Source organism: Oncorhynchus kisutch, unplaced genomic scaffold, assembly GCF_002021735.2.
Source record: "Oncorhynchus kisutch isolate 150728-3 unplaced genomic scaffold, Okis_V2 scaffold3990, whole genome shotgun sequence".
In the NCBI taxonomy this organism is placed as follows: domain Eukaryota; kingdom Metazoa; phylum Chordata; class Actinopteri; order Salmoniformes; family Salmonidae; genus Oncorhynchus; species Oncorhynchus kisutch.
Window position 1 is genome coordinate 132826 of NW_022265935.1, and position 20934 is coordinate 153759.

General features: G+C 46.3%; 1 protein-coding gene across 1 annotated transcript in view; it reads right to left on the minus strand.

Annotated features, from left to right (window-relative positions):
* The window catches only part of LOC109885384 (thrombospondin type-1 domain-containing protein 4-like), a 31271-nt gene that overhangs the window by 7977 nt on the left and 2360 nt on the right, over positions 1-20934 (minus strand). The window contains exons 2-5 of the mRNA XM_031821532.1: positions 20433-20562; positions 12488-12663; positions 9599-9707; positions 3953-4150 (exon numbers count right to left, since the gene is read on the minus strand). Of these exons, the coding sequence (XP_031677392.1) occupies positions 3953-4150; positions 9599-9707; positions 12488-12663; positions 20433-20562 (613 nt within the window). The remainder of the gene's footprint in view (positions 1-3952; positions 4151-9598; positions 9708-12487; positions 12664-20432; positions 20563-20934) is intronic.

Consider the following 20934-nt stretch of genomic DNA (forward strand, 5'->3'; position numbering starts at 1 on the left):
GGAGGACTGGCTAGGACAGGCAAGCCCCATACTATTGTGGAGGACTGGCTGGGACAGGCAAGCCCCATACTATTGTGGAGGACTGGCTGGGACAGGCAAGCCCCATACTATTGTGGAGGACTGGCTGGGACAGGCAAGCCCCATACTATTGTGGAGGACTGGCTGGGACAGGCAAGCCCCATACTATTGTGGAGGACTGGCTGGGACAGGCAAGCCCCATACTATTGTGGAGGACTGGCTAGGACAGGCAAGCCCCATACTATTGTGGAGGAGTGGCGAGGACAGACAAGCCCCATACTATTGTGGAGGAGTGGCGAGGACAGGCAAGCCCCATACTATTGTGGAGGAGTGGCTAGGACAGGCAAGCCCCATACTATTGTGGAGGACTGGCTAGGACAGGCAAGCCCCATACTATTGTGGAGGACTGGCTAGGACAGGCAAGCCCCATACTATTGTGGAGGACTGGCTAGGACAGGCAAGCCCCATACTATTGTGGAGGACTGGCTGGGACAGACAAGCCCCATACTATTGTGGAGGACTGGCTGGGACAGGCAAGCCCCGTACTATTGTGGAGGACTGGCTGGGACAGACAAGCCCCATACTATTGTGGAGGACTGGCTGGGACAGACAAGCCCCATACTATTGTGGAGGACTGGCTGGGACAGACAAGCCCCATACTATTGTGGAGGACTGGCTGGGACAGACAAGCCCCATACTATTGTGGAGGACTGGCTGGGACAGACAAGCCCCATACTATTGTGGAGGACTGGCTGGGACAGACAAGCCCCATACTATTGTGGAGGACTTCATTCTTCCTGTTGCCGCGGATATATATGGCTGGGACAATGCTGGGGGAAAAGACCCCAAAACACTATACAGACAATGCTTCATCAAACAACACTGTTCCATGATGCATCAGTGACGTGGCAGGAGATTTTTTGAAACAATTACTGCTTCGCATACAAGCCAGTGAATTATATGCATTACAGCTGGAAGAGTCAACGTACGTGGCACAGCTCCTGGTATATATCTGTTACATTTATGGGGGGGGGGGGGGGGTAAATTAAGGAAGACATCCTCTTCTGCAAACCACTGGAAACCAGGACAACAGGAGAGGATGTTTGTAAAGTACTGGACAGCTTTGTGACATGAGATGGACTTTGATGTGTTGGTGTCTGTACTGATGGTGTAAAAACCATGACAGGGAGACCTTGTGGAGTGGTAACGCGCGTGCAAGCAGTAGCTCCCGACGCCACTTGGGTACACTGCAGTATCCACCGGGAGGCTCTTGGGTAGACTGCAGCATCCACCGGGAGGCTCTTGGGTAGACTGCAGCATCCACCGGGAGGCTCTTGGATAGACTGCAGCATCCACCGGGAGGCTCTTGGGTAGACTGCAGCATCCACCGGGAGGCTCTTGGGTAGACTGCAGCATCCACCGGGAGGCTCTTGGGTAGACTGCAGCATCCACCGGGAGGCTCTTGGGTAGACTGCAGCATCCACCGAGAGGCTCTTAGGTAGACTGCAGCATCCACCGAGAGGCTCTTAGGTAGACTGCAGCATCCCCCTAGAGGTTCTTGGGTAGACTACAGCATCCACCGAGAGGCTCTTGGGTAGACTGCAGCATCCACCGAGAGGCTCTTGGGTACACTGCAGCATCCACCGAGAGGCTCTTGGGTAGACTGCAGCATCCACCTAGAGGCTCTTGGGTCCACTGTAGCATCCACCGAGAGGCTCTTGGGTAGACTGCAGCATCCACCTAGAGGCTCTTAGGTAGACTGCAGCATCCACCGAGAGGCTCTTGGGTACACTGCAGCATCCACCGAGAGGCTCTTGCTGCCAAGGGAATGCCTGACAGCTTGAAAGATGTTTTGGACACTACAGTGAAAATGGTTAACTTTGTTAAAGCAAGGCTTTAGTGTGTGTGTGTGTCTCCGTGTGCGTGTGTCTCACAAGGCGGGACAAGGCTGGGTGTTGCAGACCACTTCCTGGTTTTGGGGTCGCTGGGCGTGGCTACAGAGGTCACCTGGTACTGTGGTCTGGCTCTCAGTCCTCACACACACCCACAGCACCTGGCGTCTACCTGAGACACACACACACACACACACGAGAAAGGAGAGAGAAAGAGCATCACATACCTAGGGGGGGCTCTGTGAAAAACAACGTATTACTGATCTCAGGTCAGGTGTTAATCTAACTACAGTATAGTTGTCTCTACCTGGTCTGATCTCAGGTGTTAATTTAACTACAGTATAGTTGTCTCTACCTGGTCTGATCTCAGGTGTTAATCTAACTACAGTATAGTTGTCTCTACCTGGTCTGATCACAGGTCAGGTGTTAATCTAACTACAGTATAGTTGTCTCTACCTGGTCTGATCTCAGGTGTTAATCTAACTACAGTATAGTTGTCTCTACCTGGTCTGATCTCAGGTCAGGTGTTAATCTAACTACAGTATAGTTGTCTCTACCTGGTCTGATCTCAGGTGTTAATCTAACTACAGTATAGTTGTCTCTACCTGGTCTGATCTCAGGTCAGGTGTTAATCTAACTACAGTATAGTTGTCTCTACCTGGTCTGATCTCAGGTCAGGTGTTAATCTAACTACAGTATAGTTGTCTCTACCTGGTCTGATCTCAGGTGTTAATCTAACTACAGTATAGTTGTCTCAACCTGGTCTGATCTCAGGTCAGGTGTTAATCTAACTACAGTATAGTTGTCTCTACCTGGTCTGATCTCAGGTCAGGTGTTAGTCTAACTACAGTATAGTTGTCTCTACCTGGTCTGATCTCAGGTCAGGTGTTAATCTAACTACAGTATAGTTGTCTCTACCTGGTCTGATCTCAGGTCAGGTGTTAATCTAACTACAGTATAGTTGTCTCTACCTGGTCTGATCTCAGGTGTTAATCTAACTACAGTATAGTTGTCTCTACCTGGTCTGATCTCAGGTCAGGTGTTAATCTAACTACAGTATAGTTGTCTCTACCTGGTCTGATCTCAGGTGTTAATTTAACTACAGTATAGTTGTCTCTACCTGGTCTGATCTCAGGTGTTAATCTAACTACAGTATAGTTGTCTCTATCTGATCTGATCTCAGGTGTTAATCTAACTACAGTATAGTTGTCTCTACCTGATCTGATCTCAGGTGTTAATCTAACTACAGTATAGTTGTCTCTACCTGGTCTGATCTCAGGTGTTAATCTAACTACAGTATAGTTGTCTCTACCTGGTCTGATCTCAGGTGTTAATCTAACTACAGTATAGTTGTTTCTACCTGGTCTGATCTCAGGTCAGGTGTTAATCTAATTACAGTATAGTAGTCTCTACCTGGTCTGATCTCAGGTGTTAATCTAACTACAGTATAGTTGTCTCTACCTGGTCTGATCTCAGGTGTTAATCTAACTACAGTATAGTTGTCTCTACCTGGTCTGATCTCAGGTGTTAATCTAACTACAGTATAGTTGTCTCTACCTGGTCTGATCTCAGGTCAGGTGTTAATCTAACTACAGTATAGTTGTCTCTACCTGGTCTGATCTCAGGTGTTAATCTAACTACAGTATAGTTGTCTCTACCTGGTCTGATCACAGGTCAGGTGTTAATCTAACTACAGTATAGTTGTCTCTACCTGGTCTGATCTCAGGTGTTAATTTAACTACAGTATAGTTGTCTCTACCTGGTCTGATCTCAGGTGTTAATCTAACTACAGTATAGTTGTTTCTACCTGGTCTGATCTCAGGTCAGGTGTTAATCTAACTACAGTATAGTTGTCTCTACCTGGTCTGATCTCAGGTCAGGTGTTAATCTAACTACAGTATAGTTGTCTCTACCTGGTCTGATCTCAGGTGTTAATCTAACTACAGTATAGTTGTCTCTACCTGGTCTGATGTCACGTCAGGTGTTAATAGTGATAGTGCATCTGTGTGTGTCAGTGTGTCTGAATGACTGTAAGTCCTCACCCCCACCACAGGAGGCGCTGCAGGCTGTGTGGCCGCTGCTGATCCAGCCGTAGGAAGGAGCCAAGAGGTCAGGGTTCACCATGGGGTCAGAGAGCACTTGGTTGGGATGGCCTCTCCCACCTCTGACATCATTGATGGCCACACCCATTCCATTGGTGACGTCATCGCTTCCTGAGTAGGTGGGGCCAACAGTCTCAACTAGAGAGAATGGGGGCGTGAGAGAGAAGGGGATGAGGGAGAGAGGGGGATGAGAGAGGGGGGATGAGAGGAGGAGAGGTGAGGGGTGGTACATGAATAAAGGGATGAGAGGTGAGGGGTGGTACATGCAAAAGGGATGAGAGGACGAGAGGTGGGGGTGGTACATGAATAAAGGGATGAGAGGACGAGAGGTGGGGGTGGTACATGAATAAAGGGATAAGAGGTGAGGGGTGGTACATGAATAAGGGATGAGAGGACGAAAGGTGGGGGTGGTACATGAATAAAGGGATGAGAGGTAAGGGGTGGTACATGAAAAGGGGATGAGAGATGAGGGGTGGTACATGAATAAGGGATGAGAGGTGAGGGGTGGTACATGAAAAGGGGGATGCGAGGTGAGGGGTGGTACATGAATAAAGGGATGAGAGGAGGAGAGGTGAGGGGTGGTACATGAAAAGGGGGATGAGAGGATGAGAGGTGAGGGGTGGTACATGAATAAAGGGATGAGAGGAGGAGAGGTGAGGGGTGGTACATGAATAAAGGGATGAGAGGAGGAGAGGTGAGGGGTGGTACATGAAAATGGGGGTGAGAGGTGAGGGGTGGTACATGAATACAGGGATGAGAGGAGGAGAGGTGAGGGGTGGTACATGAAAAGGGGGATGAGAGGTGAGGGGTGGTACATGAAAAGGGGGATGAGAGGATGAGAGGTGAGGGGTGGTACATGAATAAGGGATGAGAGGTGGAGAGGTGAGGGGTGGTACATGAAAATGGGGATGAGAGGATAAGAGGTATGGGTGGTACATGAATAAGGGATGAGAGGATGAGAGGTGGTACATGAAAAGGGGGATGAGAGGATGAGAGGTGATGGGTGGTACATGAATAAGGGAGGATAGGTGGGGGTGGTACATGAATGAGAGGTGAGGGGTGGTACATGAATAAGGGATGAGAGGATGAGAGGTGAGGGGTGGTACATGAAAAGGGGAGGAGAGGGGAAAATAAATATTTGCATTCAAATGTTCTTATTGATGTCCTGGGTTCGGGCGGCTCGCCATCCTTGGTGGAAACTGAATCCGTACTCTGAAAAACAACCCTGACGCCAAATCCTGGCGTTAATCTTTCCCTTCAATCCCTTCACCGAACGTTTGTATAGATGAATGTTAATATCCAGTTCTCTCTCTTTTTTTAGTTCAGTTTTTATACAACTTCTCGACGATTTGAAGCGTAGTTTTTCTTCTGTGGAATTGCGGTAGCTCTCTAGTTCTTTAGTTCTTCTTTTTTTGGTTGCATGTTGGCGCCAACTGGTGTATAACGTGAGGCGAGGAGAGGGACTAAGAGAATATTGAGTTTTGATTGGCTCAGAATAAACTGCTCGAGAATATTGCGTTTTGATTGGCTCAGAATAAACTGCTCGAGAATATTGCGTTTTGATTGGCTCAGAATAAACTGCTCGAGAATATTGCGTTTTGATTGGCTCAGAATAAACTGCTCGAGAATATTGAGTTTTGATTGGCTCAGAATAAACTGCTCGAGAATATTGCGTTTTGATTGGCTCAGAATAAACTGCTCGAGAATATTGAGTTTTGATTGGCTCAGAATAAACTGCTCGAGAATATTGCGTTTTGATTGGCTCAGAATAAACTGCTCGAGAATATTGAGTTTTGATTGGCTCAGAATAAACTGCTCGAGAATATTGAGTTTTGATTGGCTCAGAATAAACTGCTCGAGAATATTGAGTTTTGATTGGCTCAGAATAAACTGCTCGAGAATATTGAGTTTTGATTGGCTCAGAATAAACTGCTCGAGAATATTGAGTTTTGATTGGCTCAGAATAAACTGCTCGAGAATATTGAGTTTTGATTGGCTCAGAATAAACTGCTCGAGAATATTGAGTTTTGATTGGCTCAGAATAAACTGCTCGAGAATATTGAGTTTTGATTGGCTCAGAATAAACTGCTCGAGAATATTGAGTTTTGATTGGCTCAGAATAAACTGCTCGAGAATATTGAGTTTTGATTGGCTCAAAATAAACTGCTCGCGAATATTGAGTTTTGATTGGCTCAGAATAAACTGCTCGAGAATATTGAGTTTTGATTGGCTCAGAATAAACTGCTCGAGAATATTGAGTTTTGATTGGCTCAGAATAAACTGCTCGAGAATATTGAGTTTTGATTGGCTCAAAATAAACTGCTCGTCACGCAGCTTCTGTCATCTGTCACTTCTGTGATTTGTAAATAGCTGTCAACTTAAACGTATCAATAGCAATATAATATGATTGGTTACTGGAATCTCACTAGTAACGATTAGTATTCAACCTGAGTTGAACTTTTTAGGAAACGTTCTGTTTAAAGTAATGAAATAACAAGAAAATAACGTTTTTTGGGGGGGGTAAAGTTCTTGAAATGTGGTGTGAATGTTCCAAAAGCAGCTACCCTGCACCGTTCCCAGAACGTTGTGGGAAGGTTTGTATTCAAAATAACCAGAGAACAACCACACTCTCACCAAGCTCGATAAGAAACATATGGTTCTCAGAACATTATGAGCTTGCTGGGATAAATTTGGGACAGCTAATAGCCTAACCACTGATCAAGCATGGACTAAACATTCAAATCCTGTTGTTGCAGGATTATTTGGCTGCAACAATACTGGTGAAATTAAGGTTCAACACCTGTATTTTTTGTTTGTTTTCTTGCACAAATCAACTCAAATCCAACTGAACTCTGTTTTCATATCAGTTAAGTATTTTCATATAAAGGCATTATTGATAAAAGGTGTTGCTGGGGAAACCGAGCCAAAACGTTCTTTAGTAAAGGTGTTGCTGGGGAACCGAGCCAAAACGTTCTTTAGTAAAGGTGTTGCTGGGGAACCGAGCCAAAACGTTCTTTAGTAAAGGTGTTGCTGGGGCAACCGAGCCAAAACGTTCTTAAGTAAAGGTGTTGCTGGGGCAACCGAGCCAAAACGTTCTTTAGTAAAGGTGTTGCTGGGGAAACCGAGCCAAAACGTTTTTTAGTAAAGGTGTTGCTGGGGCAACCGAGCCAAAACGTTCTTTAGTAAAGGTGTTGCTGGGGAAACCGAGCCAAAACGTTCTTTAGTAAAGGTGTTGCTGGGGAAACCGAGCCAAAACGTTCTTTAGTAAAGGTGTTGCTGGGGAAACCGAGCCAAAACGTTCTACTTACCTCTAATACCTTATTATTATCTATCCTGATGTCACTTTACCCTGCCTTCATGTACATATCTACCTCTAATACCTTATTATTATCTATCCTGATGTCTAGTCACTTTACCCTGCCTTCATGTACATATCTACCTCAAATACCTTATTATTATCTATCCTGATGCCTAGTCACTTTACCCTGCCTTCATGTACATATCTACCTCAAATACCTTATTATTATCTATCCTGATGTCTAGTCACTTTACCCTGCCTTCATGTACACATCTACCTCAAATACCTCAGATCTGGTACTTCCTGTTTATAGCTCCACATTGATCTGATACTTCCTGTACAGTATATACAGAGGTATGTGGACAACCCTTGAAATGAGTGGATTCGGCTATTTCAGCCACACCCGTTGCCGACAGGTATCGAGTACACAGCCATGCAATCTCCATAGACAAACATTGGCAGTAGAATGGCCCATACTGAAGAGCTCAGTGACTTTCAACGTGGCACCGTCATAGGATGCCACCTTTCCAACAAGTCAGTATGCCCTGCTAGAGGTGCCCCGGTCAACTGGTAAGTGTTGTTATTGTGAAGTGGAAACGTCAAGGAGCAACAACGGCTCAGCCGCAAAGTGGTAGACCGCACAAGCTCACAGAACGGGACCGCCGAGTGCTTGAAGCCCGTCGAGCGTAAAACATAGTCTGTCCTCGGTGTTGCAACACTCACTACCGAGAACTGTTCTAAGGGAACTTCATGAAATTAATAATTATGGACATGTAGTGAGGCTCCAGTTTAGTGGACCAGGAGGTGTCCACATACTTATGAACATGTAGTGAGGGTCCAGTTTAGTGGACCAGGAGGTGTCCACATACTTATGGACATGTAATGAGGCTCCAGTTTAGTGGACCAGGAGGTGTCCACATACTTATGAACATGTAGTGAGGCTCCAGTTTAGTGGACCAGGAGGTGTCCACATACTTATGAACATGTAGTGTGGCCCCAGTCTAATGGACCAGCAGGTGTCCACATACTTATGGACATGTAGTGTAGTGTGGCACCAGTCTAGTGGACCAGGAGGTGTCCACATACTTATGGACATGTAGTGTAGTGTGGCCCCAGTCTAATGGACCAGCGGGTGTCCACATACTTATGGACATGTAGTGTGGCCCCAGTCTAATGGACCAGCAGGTGTCCATATACTTATGGACATGTAGTGTGGCTCCAGTCTAATGGACCAGCAGGTGTCCACATACTTATGGACATGTAGTGTAGTGTGGCCCCAGTCTAATGGACCAGCAGGTGTCCACATACTTATGGACATGTAGTGTAGTGTGGCCCCAGTCTAATGGACCAGCAGGTGTCCACATACTTATGAACATGTAGTGTGGCCCCAGTCTAATGGACCAGCAGGTGTCCACATACTTATGGACATGTAGTGTAGTGTGGCCCCAGTCTAATGGACCAGCAGGTGTCCACATACTTATGAACATGTAGTGTGGCCCCAATCTAATGGACCAGCAGGTGTCCACATACTTATGAACATGTAGTGTGGCCCCAATCTAATGGACCAGCAGGTGTCCACATACTTATGGACATGTAGTGTGGCCCCAGTCTAATGGACCAGCAGGTGTCCACATACTTATGGACATGTAGTGTAGTGTGGCCCCAGTCTAATGGACCAGCAGGTGTCCACATACTTATGAACATGTAGTGTGGCCCCAATCTAATGGACCAGCAGGTGTCCACATACTTATGGACATGTAGTGTGGCCCCAGTCTAATGGACCAGCAGGTGTCCACATACTTATGGACATGTAGTGTAGTGTGGCCCCAGTCTAATGGACCAGCAGGTGTCCACATACTTATGGACATGTAGTGTAGTGTGGCCCCAGTCTAATGGACCAGCAGGTGTCCACATACTTATGAACATGTAGTGTGGCCCCAGTCTAATGGACCAGCAGGTGTCCACATACTTATGGACATGTAGTGTAGTGTGGCCCCAGTCTAATGGACCAGCAGGTGTCCACATACTTATGAACATGTAGTGTAGTGTGGCACCAGTCTTGTGGACAACATGGACATGTTGTGTATTTCATTGCTCGGTCACTATTTTATTTGTTAACTCTGCATCGTGTGTGTGTGTGTGTGTGTGTGTGTGTGTGTGTGTGTGTGTGTGTGTGTGTGTGTGTGTGTGTGTGTGTGTGTGTGTGTGTGTGTGTGTGTGTGTGTGTTTGTGTGTGTGGTGTGTGTGTGTGTGTGTGTGTGGTGTGTGGTGTGTGTGTGTGTACTCACCCAGGGGCAGTATGGCGGGGTGTGTGTGAGGCTCGGGGCTGGTGTGTGTGTCTTGAAGAGGAAGGCTGTACTCATAATACACACTGGGACCAGGCTGCTGATAGATCAACTGAGGAGAGAGAGAGGTGGAGAGAGAGGTGGAGAACGAGAGGAGAGAGAGAGAGGTGGAGAACGAGAGGAGAAAGAGAGAGAGAGAGAGAGGTGGAGAACGAGAGGAGAGAGAGAGAGGTGGAGAACGAGAGGAGAGAGAGAGAGGTGGAGAACGAGAGAGAGAGAGAAAGAGAGAGAGAGGTGGAGAGAGAGAAAGAGAGAGAGAGAGGTGGAGAACGAGAGAGAGAGAGAGAAAGAGAGAGAGAGGTGGAGAACGAGAGAGAGAGAGAGAGAGAGAAAGAGAGGTGGAGAGAGAGAGCGAAAGAGAGGTAGAGAGAGAGAGAGAGAGAGAGAGAGAGAGCGAAAGAGAGGTGGAGAGAGAGAGACAGAGAGAGGGGCTTTACTCATAATACAAACTAGGATCAGGCTTCTGAGGGAGGGAGGGAGAGCAAAGTAAAATGGAGAATAGATGTTCAATATATATAGATAACTGTGTATATATATATAGATATATAGATAACAGTGTGTATATATACAGATTTATAAATAGATAACTGTGTGTATATATACAGATTTATAAATAGATAACTGTGTATATATATATAGATATATAGATAACAGTGTGTATATATACAGATTTATAAATAGATAACTGTGTATATATATATAGATATATAGATAACAGTGTGTATATATACAGATTTATAAATAGATAACTGTGTATATATATATAGATATATAGATAACAGTGTGTATATATACAGATTTATAAATAGATAACAGTGTGTATATATACAGATTTATAAATAGATAACAGTGTATATATATATAGATATATAGATAACAGTGTGTATATATACAGATTTATAAATAGATAACTGTGTATATATATATAGATATATAGATAACAGTGTGTATATATACAGATTTATAAATAGATAACAGTGTGTATATATACAGATTTATAAATAGATAACTGTGTATATATATATAGATATATAGATAACAGTGTGTATATATACAGATTTATAAATAGATAACTGTGTATATATATATAGATATATAGATAACAGTGTGTATATATACAGATTTATAAATAGATAACTGTGTATATACAGTGCCTTGCGAAAGTATTCGGCCCCCTTGAACTTTGCGACCTTTTGCCACATTTCAGGCTTCAAACATAAAGATAGAAAACTGTATTTTTTTGTGAAGAATCAACAACAACTGGGACACAATCATGAAGTGGAACGACATTTATTGGATATTTCAAACTTTTTTAACAAATCAAAAACTGAAAAATTGGGCGTGCAAAATTATTCAGCCCCTTTACTTTCAGTGCAGCAAAAACTTCTCCAGAAGTTCAGTGAGGATCTCTGAATGATCCAATGTTGACCTAAATGATTAATGATGATAAATACAATCCACCTGTGTGTAATCAAGTCTCCGTATAAATGCACCTGCACTGTGATAGTCTCAGAGGTCCGTTAAAAGCGCAGAGAGCATCATGAAGAAGAAGGAACACACCAGGCAGGTCCGAAATACTGTTGTGAAGAAGTTTAAAGACGGATTTGGATACAAAAAGATTTCACAAGCTTTAAATATCCCAAGGAGCACTGTGCAAGCGATAATATTGAAATGGAAGGAGTATCAGACCACTGCAAATCTACCAAGACCTGGCCATCCCTCTAAACTTTCAGCTCATACAAGGAGAAGACTGATCAGAGATGCAGCCAAGAGGCCCATGATCACTCTGGATGAACTGCAGAGATCTACAGCTGAGGTGGGAGACTCTGTCCATAGGACAACAATCAGTCGTATGTTGCACAAATCTGGCCTTTATGGAAGAGTGGCAAGAAGAAAGCCATTTCTTAAAGATATCCATAAAAAGTGTTGTTTAAAGTTTGCCACAAGCCACCTGGGAGACACACCAAACATGTGGAAGAAGGTGCTCTGGTCAGATGAAACCAAAATTGAACTTTTTGGCAACAATGCAAAACGTTATGTTTGGCATAAAAGCAACACAGCTCATCACCCTGAACACACCATCCCCACTGTCAAACATGGTGGTGGCAGCATCATGGTTTGGGCCTGCTTTTCTTCAGCAGGGACAGGGAAGATGGTTAAAATTGATGGGAAGATGGATGGAGCCAAATACAGGACCATTCTGGAAGAATGGATGGACTCCTGATGGAGTCTGCAAAAGACCTGAGACTGGGACAGAGATTTGTCTTCCAACAAGACAATGATCCAAAACATAAAGCAAAATCTACAATGGAATGGTTCAAAAATAAACATATCCAGGTGTTAGAATGGCCAAGTCAAAGTCCAGACCTGAATCCAATCGAGAATCTGTGGAAAGAACTGAAAACTGCTGTTCACAAATGCTCTCCATCCAACCTCACTGAGCTCGAGCTGTTTTGCAAGGAGGAATGGGAAAAAAGTTTCAGTCTCTCGATGTGCAAAACTGATAGAGACATACCCCAAGCGACTTACAGATGTAATCGCAGCAAAAGGTGGCGCTACAAAGTATTAACTTAAGGGGGCTGAATAATTTTGCACGCCCAATTTTTCAGTTTTTGATTTGTTAAAAAAGTTTGAAATATCCAATAAATGTCGTTCCACTTCATGATTGTGTCCCACTTGTTGTTGATTCTTCACAAAAAAATACAGTTTTATATCTTTATGTTTGAAGCCTGAAATGTGGCAAAAGGTCGCAAAGTTCAAGGGGGCCGAATACTTTCGCAAGGCACTGTATATATATAGATAACAGTGTATATATATAGATAACTGTCTTACGTATAGATGTAACTCCTCCGTGGTGGGTCCTGGTGCGGTGATGGACTCTCCGGTTCTGGACCGGATCTCGTTGGGTCGCCGATATGTCAGCCGGGTTCCAACTGCAACGATCAGGCCCGGGCGGTCGATTGCCCAGTTGCCGTTGATGATGGAGACTCCACTCTGAGTCCTCAGCGCTGTACGGTACAACCACAACATGACCACAACATGACCACAGAACTAACTCAGTCTACAGCTCTGTACGACCAGAACATGACCACAGAACTAACTCAGTCTACAGCTCTGTACGACCACAACATGACCCCAGAACTAACTCAGTCTACAGCTCTGTACGGTACGACCACAATATGACCCCAGAACTAACTCAGTCTACAGCTCTGTACGACCACAACATGACCCCAGAACTAACTCAGTCTACAGCTCTGTACGGTACGACCACAACATGACCCCAGAACTAACTCAGTCTACAGCGCTGTACGGTACGACCACAACATGACCACAGAACTAACTCAGTCTACAGCTCTGTACGACCACAACATGACCCCAGAACTAACTCAGTCTACAGCTCTGTACGGTACGACCACAACATGACCACAGAACTAACTCAGTCTACAGCTCTGTACGACCACAACATGACCCCAGAACTAACTCAGTCTACAGCTCTGTACGGTACGACCACAACATGACCACAGAACTAACTCAGTCTACAGCTCTGTACGGTACGACCACAACATGACCCCAGAACTAACTCCGTCTACAGCGCTGTACGACCACAACATGACCCCAGAACTAACTCAGTCTACAGCTCTGTACGGTACGACCACAACATGACCCCAGAACTAACTCAGTCTACAGCGCTGTACGACCACAACATGACCCCAGAACTAACTCAGTCTACAGCGCTGTACGGTACGACCACAACATGACCCCAGAACTAACTCAGTCTACAGCTCTGTACGGTACGACCACAACATGACCACAGAACTAACTCAGTCTACAGCGCTGTACGGTACGACCACAACATGACCCCAGAACTAACTCAGTCTACAGCTCTGTACGGTACGACCACAACATGACCACAGAACTAACTCAGTCTACAGCTCTGTACGACCACAACATGACCCCAGAACTAACTCAGTCTACAGCTCTGTACGGTACGACCACAACATGACCACAGAACTAACTCAGTCTACAGCTCTGTACGGTACGACCACAACATGACCCCAGAACTAACTCCGTCTACAGCGCTGTACGACCACAACATGACCCCAGAACTAACTCAGTCTACAGCTCTGTACGGTACGACCACAACATGACCCCAGAACTAACTCAGTCTACAGCGCTGTACGACCACAGCATGACCCCAGAACTAACTCAGTCTACAGCGCTGTACGGTACGACCACAACATGACCCCAGAACTAACTCAGTCTACAGCTCTGTACGGTACGACCACAACATGACCACAGAACTAACTCAGTCTACAGCGCTGTACGGTACGACCACAACATGACCCCAGAACTAACTCAGTCTACAGCTCTGTACGGTACGACCACAACATGACGCCAGAACTAACTCAGTCTACAGCGCTGTACGACCACAACATGACCACAGAACTAACTCAGTCTACAGCGCTGTACGACCACAACATGACCACAGAACTAACTCAGTCTACAGCTCTGTACGGTACGACCACAACATGACCCCAGAACTAACTCAGTCTACAGCTCTATACAGTACGACCACAACATGACCCCAGAACTAACTCAGTCTACAGCTCTATACAGTACGACCACAACATGACCCCAGAACTAACTCAGTCTACAGCGCTGTACGGTACGACCACAACATGACCCCAGAACTAACTCAGTCTACAGCGCTGTACGACCACAACATGACCACAGAACTAACTCAGTCTACAGCTCTGTACGGTACGACCACAACATGACCGCAGAACTAACTCAGTCTACAGCTCTATACAGTACGACCACAACATGACCCCAGAACTAACTCAGTCTACAGCGCTGTACGACCACAACATGACCCCAGAACTAACTCAGTCTACAGCTCTGTACGGTACGACCACAACATGACCCCAGAACTAACTCAGTCTACAGCGCTGTACGGTACGACCACAACATGACCCCAGAACTAACTCAGTCTACAGCGCTGTACGACCACAACATGACCCCAGAACTAACTCAGTCTACAGCTCTGTACGGTACGACCACAACATGAACCCAGAACAAACTCAGTCTACAGCTCTGTACGACCACAACATGACCACAGAACTAACTCAGTCTACAGCTCTGTACGGTACGACCACAACATGACCCCAGAACAAACTCAGTCTACAGCTCTGTACGACCACAACATGACCACAGAACTAACTCAGTCTACAGCTCTGTACGACCACAACATGACCACAGAACTAACTCAGTCTACAGCTCTGTACGACCACAACATGACCCCAGAACTAACTCAGTCTACAGCTCTGTACGATCACAATATGACCACAGAACTAACTCAGTCTACAGCTCTGTACGGTACGACCACAACATGACCCCAGAACTAACTCAATCTACAGCGCTGTACGGTACGACCACAACATGACCCCAGAACTAACTCAGTCTACAGCTCTGTACGACCACAACATGACCCCAGAACTAACTCAGTCTACAGCGCTGTACGGTACGACCACAACATGACCCCAGAACTAACTCAGTCTACAGCTCTGTACGACCACAACATGACCCCAGAACTAACTCAGTCTACAGCTCTGTACGGTACGACCACAACATGACCACAGAACTAACTCAGTCTACAGCTCTGTACGACCACAACATGACCCCAGAACTAACTCAGTCTACAGCTCTGTACGGTACGACCACAACATGACCACAGAACTAACTCAGTCTACAGCTCTGTACGGTACGACCACAACATGACCCCAGAACTAACTCCGTCTACAGCGCTGTACGGTACGACCACAACATGACCCCAGAACTAACTCAGTCTACAGCGCTGTACGACCACAACATGACCCCAGAACTAACTCAGTCTACAGCTCTGTACGACCACAACATGACCCCAGAACTAACTCAGTCTACAGCGCTGTACGGTACGACCACAACATGACCACAGAACTAACTCAGTCTACAGCTCTGTACGACCACAACATGACCACAGAACTAACTCAGTCTACAGCTCTGTACGACCACAACATTACCCCAGAACTAACTCAGTCTACAGCTCTGTACGATCACAATATGACCACAGAACTAACTCAGTCTACAGCTCTGTACGGTACGACCACAACATGACCCCAGAACTAACTCAATCTACAGCGCTGTACGGTACGACCACAACATGACCCCAGAACTAACTCAGTCTACAGCGCTGTACGACCACAACATGACCCCAGAACTAACTCAGTCTACAGCTCTGTACGACCACAACATGACCCCAGAACTAACTCAGTCTACAGCGCTGTACGGTACGACTACAACATGACCCCAGAACTAACTCAGTCTACAGCTCTGTATGACCACAACATGACCACAGAACTAACTCAGTCTACAGCTCTGTACGGTACGACCACAACATGACCCCAGAACTAACTCAGTCTACAGCTCTGTACGGTACGACCACAACATGACCCCAGAACTAACTCAGTCTACAGCTCTGTACGACCACAACATGACCACAGAACTAACTCAGTCTACAGCTCTGTACGACCACAACATGACCCCAGAACTAACTCAGTCTACAGCTCTGTACGACCACAACATGACCCCAGAACTAACTCAGTCTACAGCTCTGTACGACCACAACATGACCACAGAACTAACTCAGTCTACAGCTCTGTACGACCACAACATGACCACAGAACTAACTCAGTCTACAGCTCTGTACGACCACAACATGACCCCAGAACTATCTCAGTCTACAGCTCTGTACGACCACAACATGACCCCAGAACTAACTCAGTCTACAGCTCTGTACGGTACGACCACAATATGAACCCAGAACTAACTCAGTCTACAGCGCTGTACGACCACAACATGACCCCAGAACTAACTCAGTCTACAGCTCTGTACGGTACGACCACAACATGACCCCAGAACCAACTCAGTCTACAGCTCTGTACGATCATAACATGACCCCAGAACTAACTCAGTCTACAGCTCTGTACGGTACGACCACAACATGACCCCAGAACTAACTCAGTCTACAGCTCTGTACGATCACAACATGACCCCAGAACTAACTCAGTCTACAGCTCTGTACGGTACGACCACAACATGACCCCAGAACTAACTCAGTCTACAGCTCTGTACGACCACAACATGACCCCAGAACTAACTCAGTCTACAGTGCTGTACGGTACGACCACAACATGACCCCAGAACTAACTCAGTCTACAGCTCTGTACGACCACAACATGACCCCAGAACTAACTCAGTCTACAGCTCTGTACGGTACGACCACAATATGACCCCAGAACTAACTCAGTCTACAGCTCTGTACGACCACAACATGACCCCAGAACTAACTCAGTCTACAGCTCTGTACAGTACGACCACAACATGACCCCAGAACTAACTCAGTCTACAGCTCTGTACGGTACGACCACAACATGACCCCAGAACTAACTCAGTCTACAGCTCTGTACGGTACGACCACAACATGACCCCAGAACTAACTCAATCTACAGCGCTGTACGGTACGACCACAACATGACCCCAGAACTAACTCAGTCTACAGCTCTGTACGACCACAACATGACCCCAGAACTAACTCAGTCTACAGCTCTGTACGACCACAACATGACCACAGAACTAACTCAGTCTACAGCTCTGTACGGTACGACCACAACATGACCCCAGAACTAACTCAGTCTACAGCTCTGTACGGTACGACCACAACATGACCCCAGAACTAACTCAGTCTACAGCTCTGTACGACCACAACATGACCACAGAACTAACTCAGTCTACAGCTCTGTACGACCACAACATGACCCCAGAACTAACTCAGTCTACAGCTCTGTACTACCACAACATGACCACAGAACTAACTCAGTCTACAGCTCTGTACGACCACAACATGACCCCAGAACTAACTCAGTCTACAGCTCTGTACGACCACAACATGACCACAGAACTAACTCAGTCTACAGCTCTGTACGACCACAACATGACCACAGAACTAACTCAGTCTACAGCTCTGTACGACCACAACATGACCCCAGAACTAACTCAGTCTACAGCTCTGTACGACCACAACATGACCCCAGAACTAACTCAGTCTACAGCTCTGTACGACCACAACATGACCCCAGAACTAACTCAGTCTACAGCTCTGTACGACCACAACATGACCCCAGAACCAACTCAGTCTACAGCTCTGTACGATCACAACATGACCCCAGAACTAACTCAGTCTACAGCTCTGTACGGTACGACCACAACATGACCCCAGAACTAACTCAGTCTACAGCTCTGTACGATCACAACATGACCCCAGAACTAACTCAGTCTACAGCTCTGTACGGTACGACCACAACATGACCCCAGAACTAACTCAGTGTACAGTGCTGTACGGTACGACCACAACATGACCCCAGAACCAACTCAGTCTACAGCTCTGTACGACCACAACATGACCCCAGAACTAACTCAGTCTACAGCTCTGTACGACCACAACATGACCCCAGAACTAACTCAGTCTACAGCTCTGTACGACCACAACATGACCACAGAACTAACTCAGTCTACAGCTCTGTACGACCACAACATGACCACAGAACTAACTCAGTCTACAGCTCTGTACGACCACAACATGACCCCAGAACTAACTCAGTCTACAGCTCTGTACGACCACAACATGACCCCAGAACTAACTCAGTCTACAGCTCTGTACGGTACGACCACAATATGAACCCAGAACTAACTCAGTCTACAGCGCTGTACGACCACAACATGACCCCAGAACTAACTCAGTCTACAGCTCTGTACGGTACGACCACAACATGACCCCAGAACTAACTCAGTCTACAGTGATGTACGGTACGACCACAACATGACCCCAGAACTAACTCAGTCTACAGCTCTGTACGGTACGACCACAACATGACCCCAGAACCAACTCAGTCTACAGCTCTGTACGATCACAGCATGACCCCAGAACTAACTCAGTCTACAGCTCTGTACGGTACGACCACAACATGACCCCAGAACTAACTCAGTCTACAGCTCTGTACGATCACAACATGACCCCAGAACTAACTCAGTCTACAGCTCTGTACGGTACGACCACAACATGACCCCAGAACTAACTCAGTCTACAGTGCTGTACGGTACGACCAAAACATGACCCCAGAACTAACTCAGTCTACAGCTCTGTACGACCACAACATGACCACAGAACTAACTCAGTCTACAGCTCTGTACGACCACAACATGACCCCAGAACTAACTCAGTCTACAGCTCTGTACTACCACAACATGACCCCAGAACTAACTCAGTCTACAGCTCTGTACGGTACGACCACAACATGACCCCAGAACTAACTCAGTCTACAGCGCTGTACGGTATGACCACAACATGACCACAGAACTAACTCAGTCTACAGCTCTGTACGACCACAACATGACCACAGAACTAACTCAGTCTACAGCTCTGTACGACCACAACATGACCCCAGAACTAACTCAGTCTACAGCTCTGTACGACCACAACATGACCCCAGAACTAACTCAGTCTACAGCTCTGTACGGTACGACCACAATATGAACCCAGAACTAACTCAGTCTACAGCGCTGTACGACCACAACATGACCCCAGAACTAACTCAGTCTACAGCTCTGTACGGTACGACCACAACATGACCCCAGAACTAACTCAGTCTACAGCTCTGTACGGTACGACCACAACATGACCCCAGAACTAACTCAGTCTACAGCTCTGTACGATCACAACATGACCCCAGAACTAACTCAGTCTACAGCTCTGTACGGTACGACCACAACATGACCCCAGAACTAACTCAGTCTACAGTGCTGTACGGTACGACCACAACATGACCCCAGAACTAACTCAGTCTACAGCTCTGTACGACCACAACATGACCCCAGAACTAACTCAGTCTACAGCTCTGTACGACCACAACATGACCCCAGAACTAACTCAGTCTACAGCTCTGTACGGTACGACCACAACATGACCACAACATGACCCCAGAACTAACTCAGTCTACAGCTCTGTACGGTACGACCACAACATGACCACAGAACTAACTGTCTGACCCATGAAGTTGGATAGAGGGACCTTATTTGTAACTCAGTCCAACCCATGAAGTTAGATAGAGGTACCTTATGTGTAACTCAGTCCGGCCCATGAAGTTGGATAGAGGGACCTTATTTGTAACTCAGTCCAACCCACGAAGTTAGATAGAGGTACCTTATGTGTAACTCAGTCCGGCCCATGAAGTTGGATAGAGGGACATTATTTGTAACTCAGTCTGACACATGAAGTTGGATAGAGGGACCTTATTTGTAACTCGGTCTGGCCCATGAAGTTGGATAGAGGGACCTTATTTGTAACTCAGTCTGGCCCATGAAGTTGGATAGAGGGACCTTACTTGTATCTGTGGCTAAATGGCATCTATGACAGCATGGGCAGCGCCATTGAGGCGATCCCTGTTTTAGTGTGTGTGTGTTTCATTATTACACATACACACACTAATACACACACACTTTTACACTCATTTGCTGCTGCTACTCTGTTCTTAATTTTACTCTTATTATGTGTGTGTGTGTGTGTATGTATAACCGTGTGTGTGTGTGTGTGTGTGTGTGTGTGTGTACCTACCCAGGTAGTTCCTGGTCTTGACAGACTCCTGTATCCTGATGTCTGTGTGTGTGTGTGTGTGTGTGTACCTACCCAGGTAGTTCCTGGTCTTGACAGACTCCTGTATCCTGATGTCTGTGGCTCCAGCTGGTATCTCCACTATTTTATGGTAGCCCACAATGAGGACCGGTCGAGAGAACGTCCCACTCACCACCTTATGGCCCTGACACAAACACACACACACACACACACACACACACACACACACACACACACACACACACACACACACACACACACACACACACACACACACACACACACACACACACACGAGTGAGGGACAGAGAAGAGACGAGTGTGTTTGAGCTTTGAAGCTCTCTCTTCCCGTTCCCTCTACTCTCTCTCTTTCTGTTCCTTCTACTCTCTCTCTTTCTGTTCCCCTCTCTCTCTCTCTCTCTCTGTCTCTCTCTGTCTCTCTCTGTCTCTCTCTGTCTCTCTCTGTCTCCTCTCTCTCTGTCTCTCTCTGTCTCTCTCTGTCTCTCTCTCTCTCTTCTGTTCTCTCTCTCTGTCTCTCTCTGTCTCTCTCTGTCTC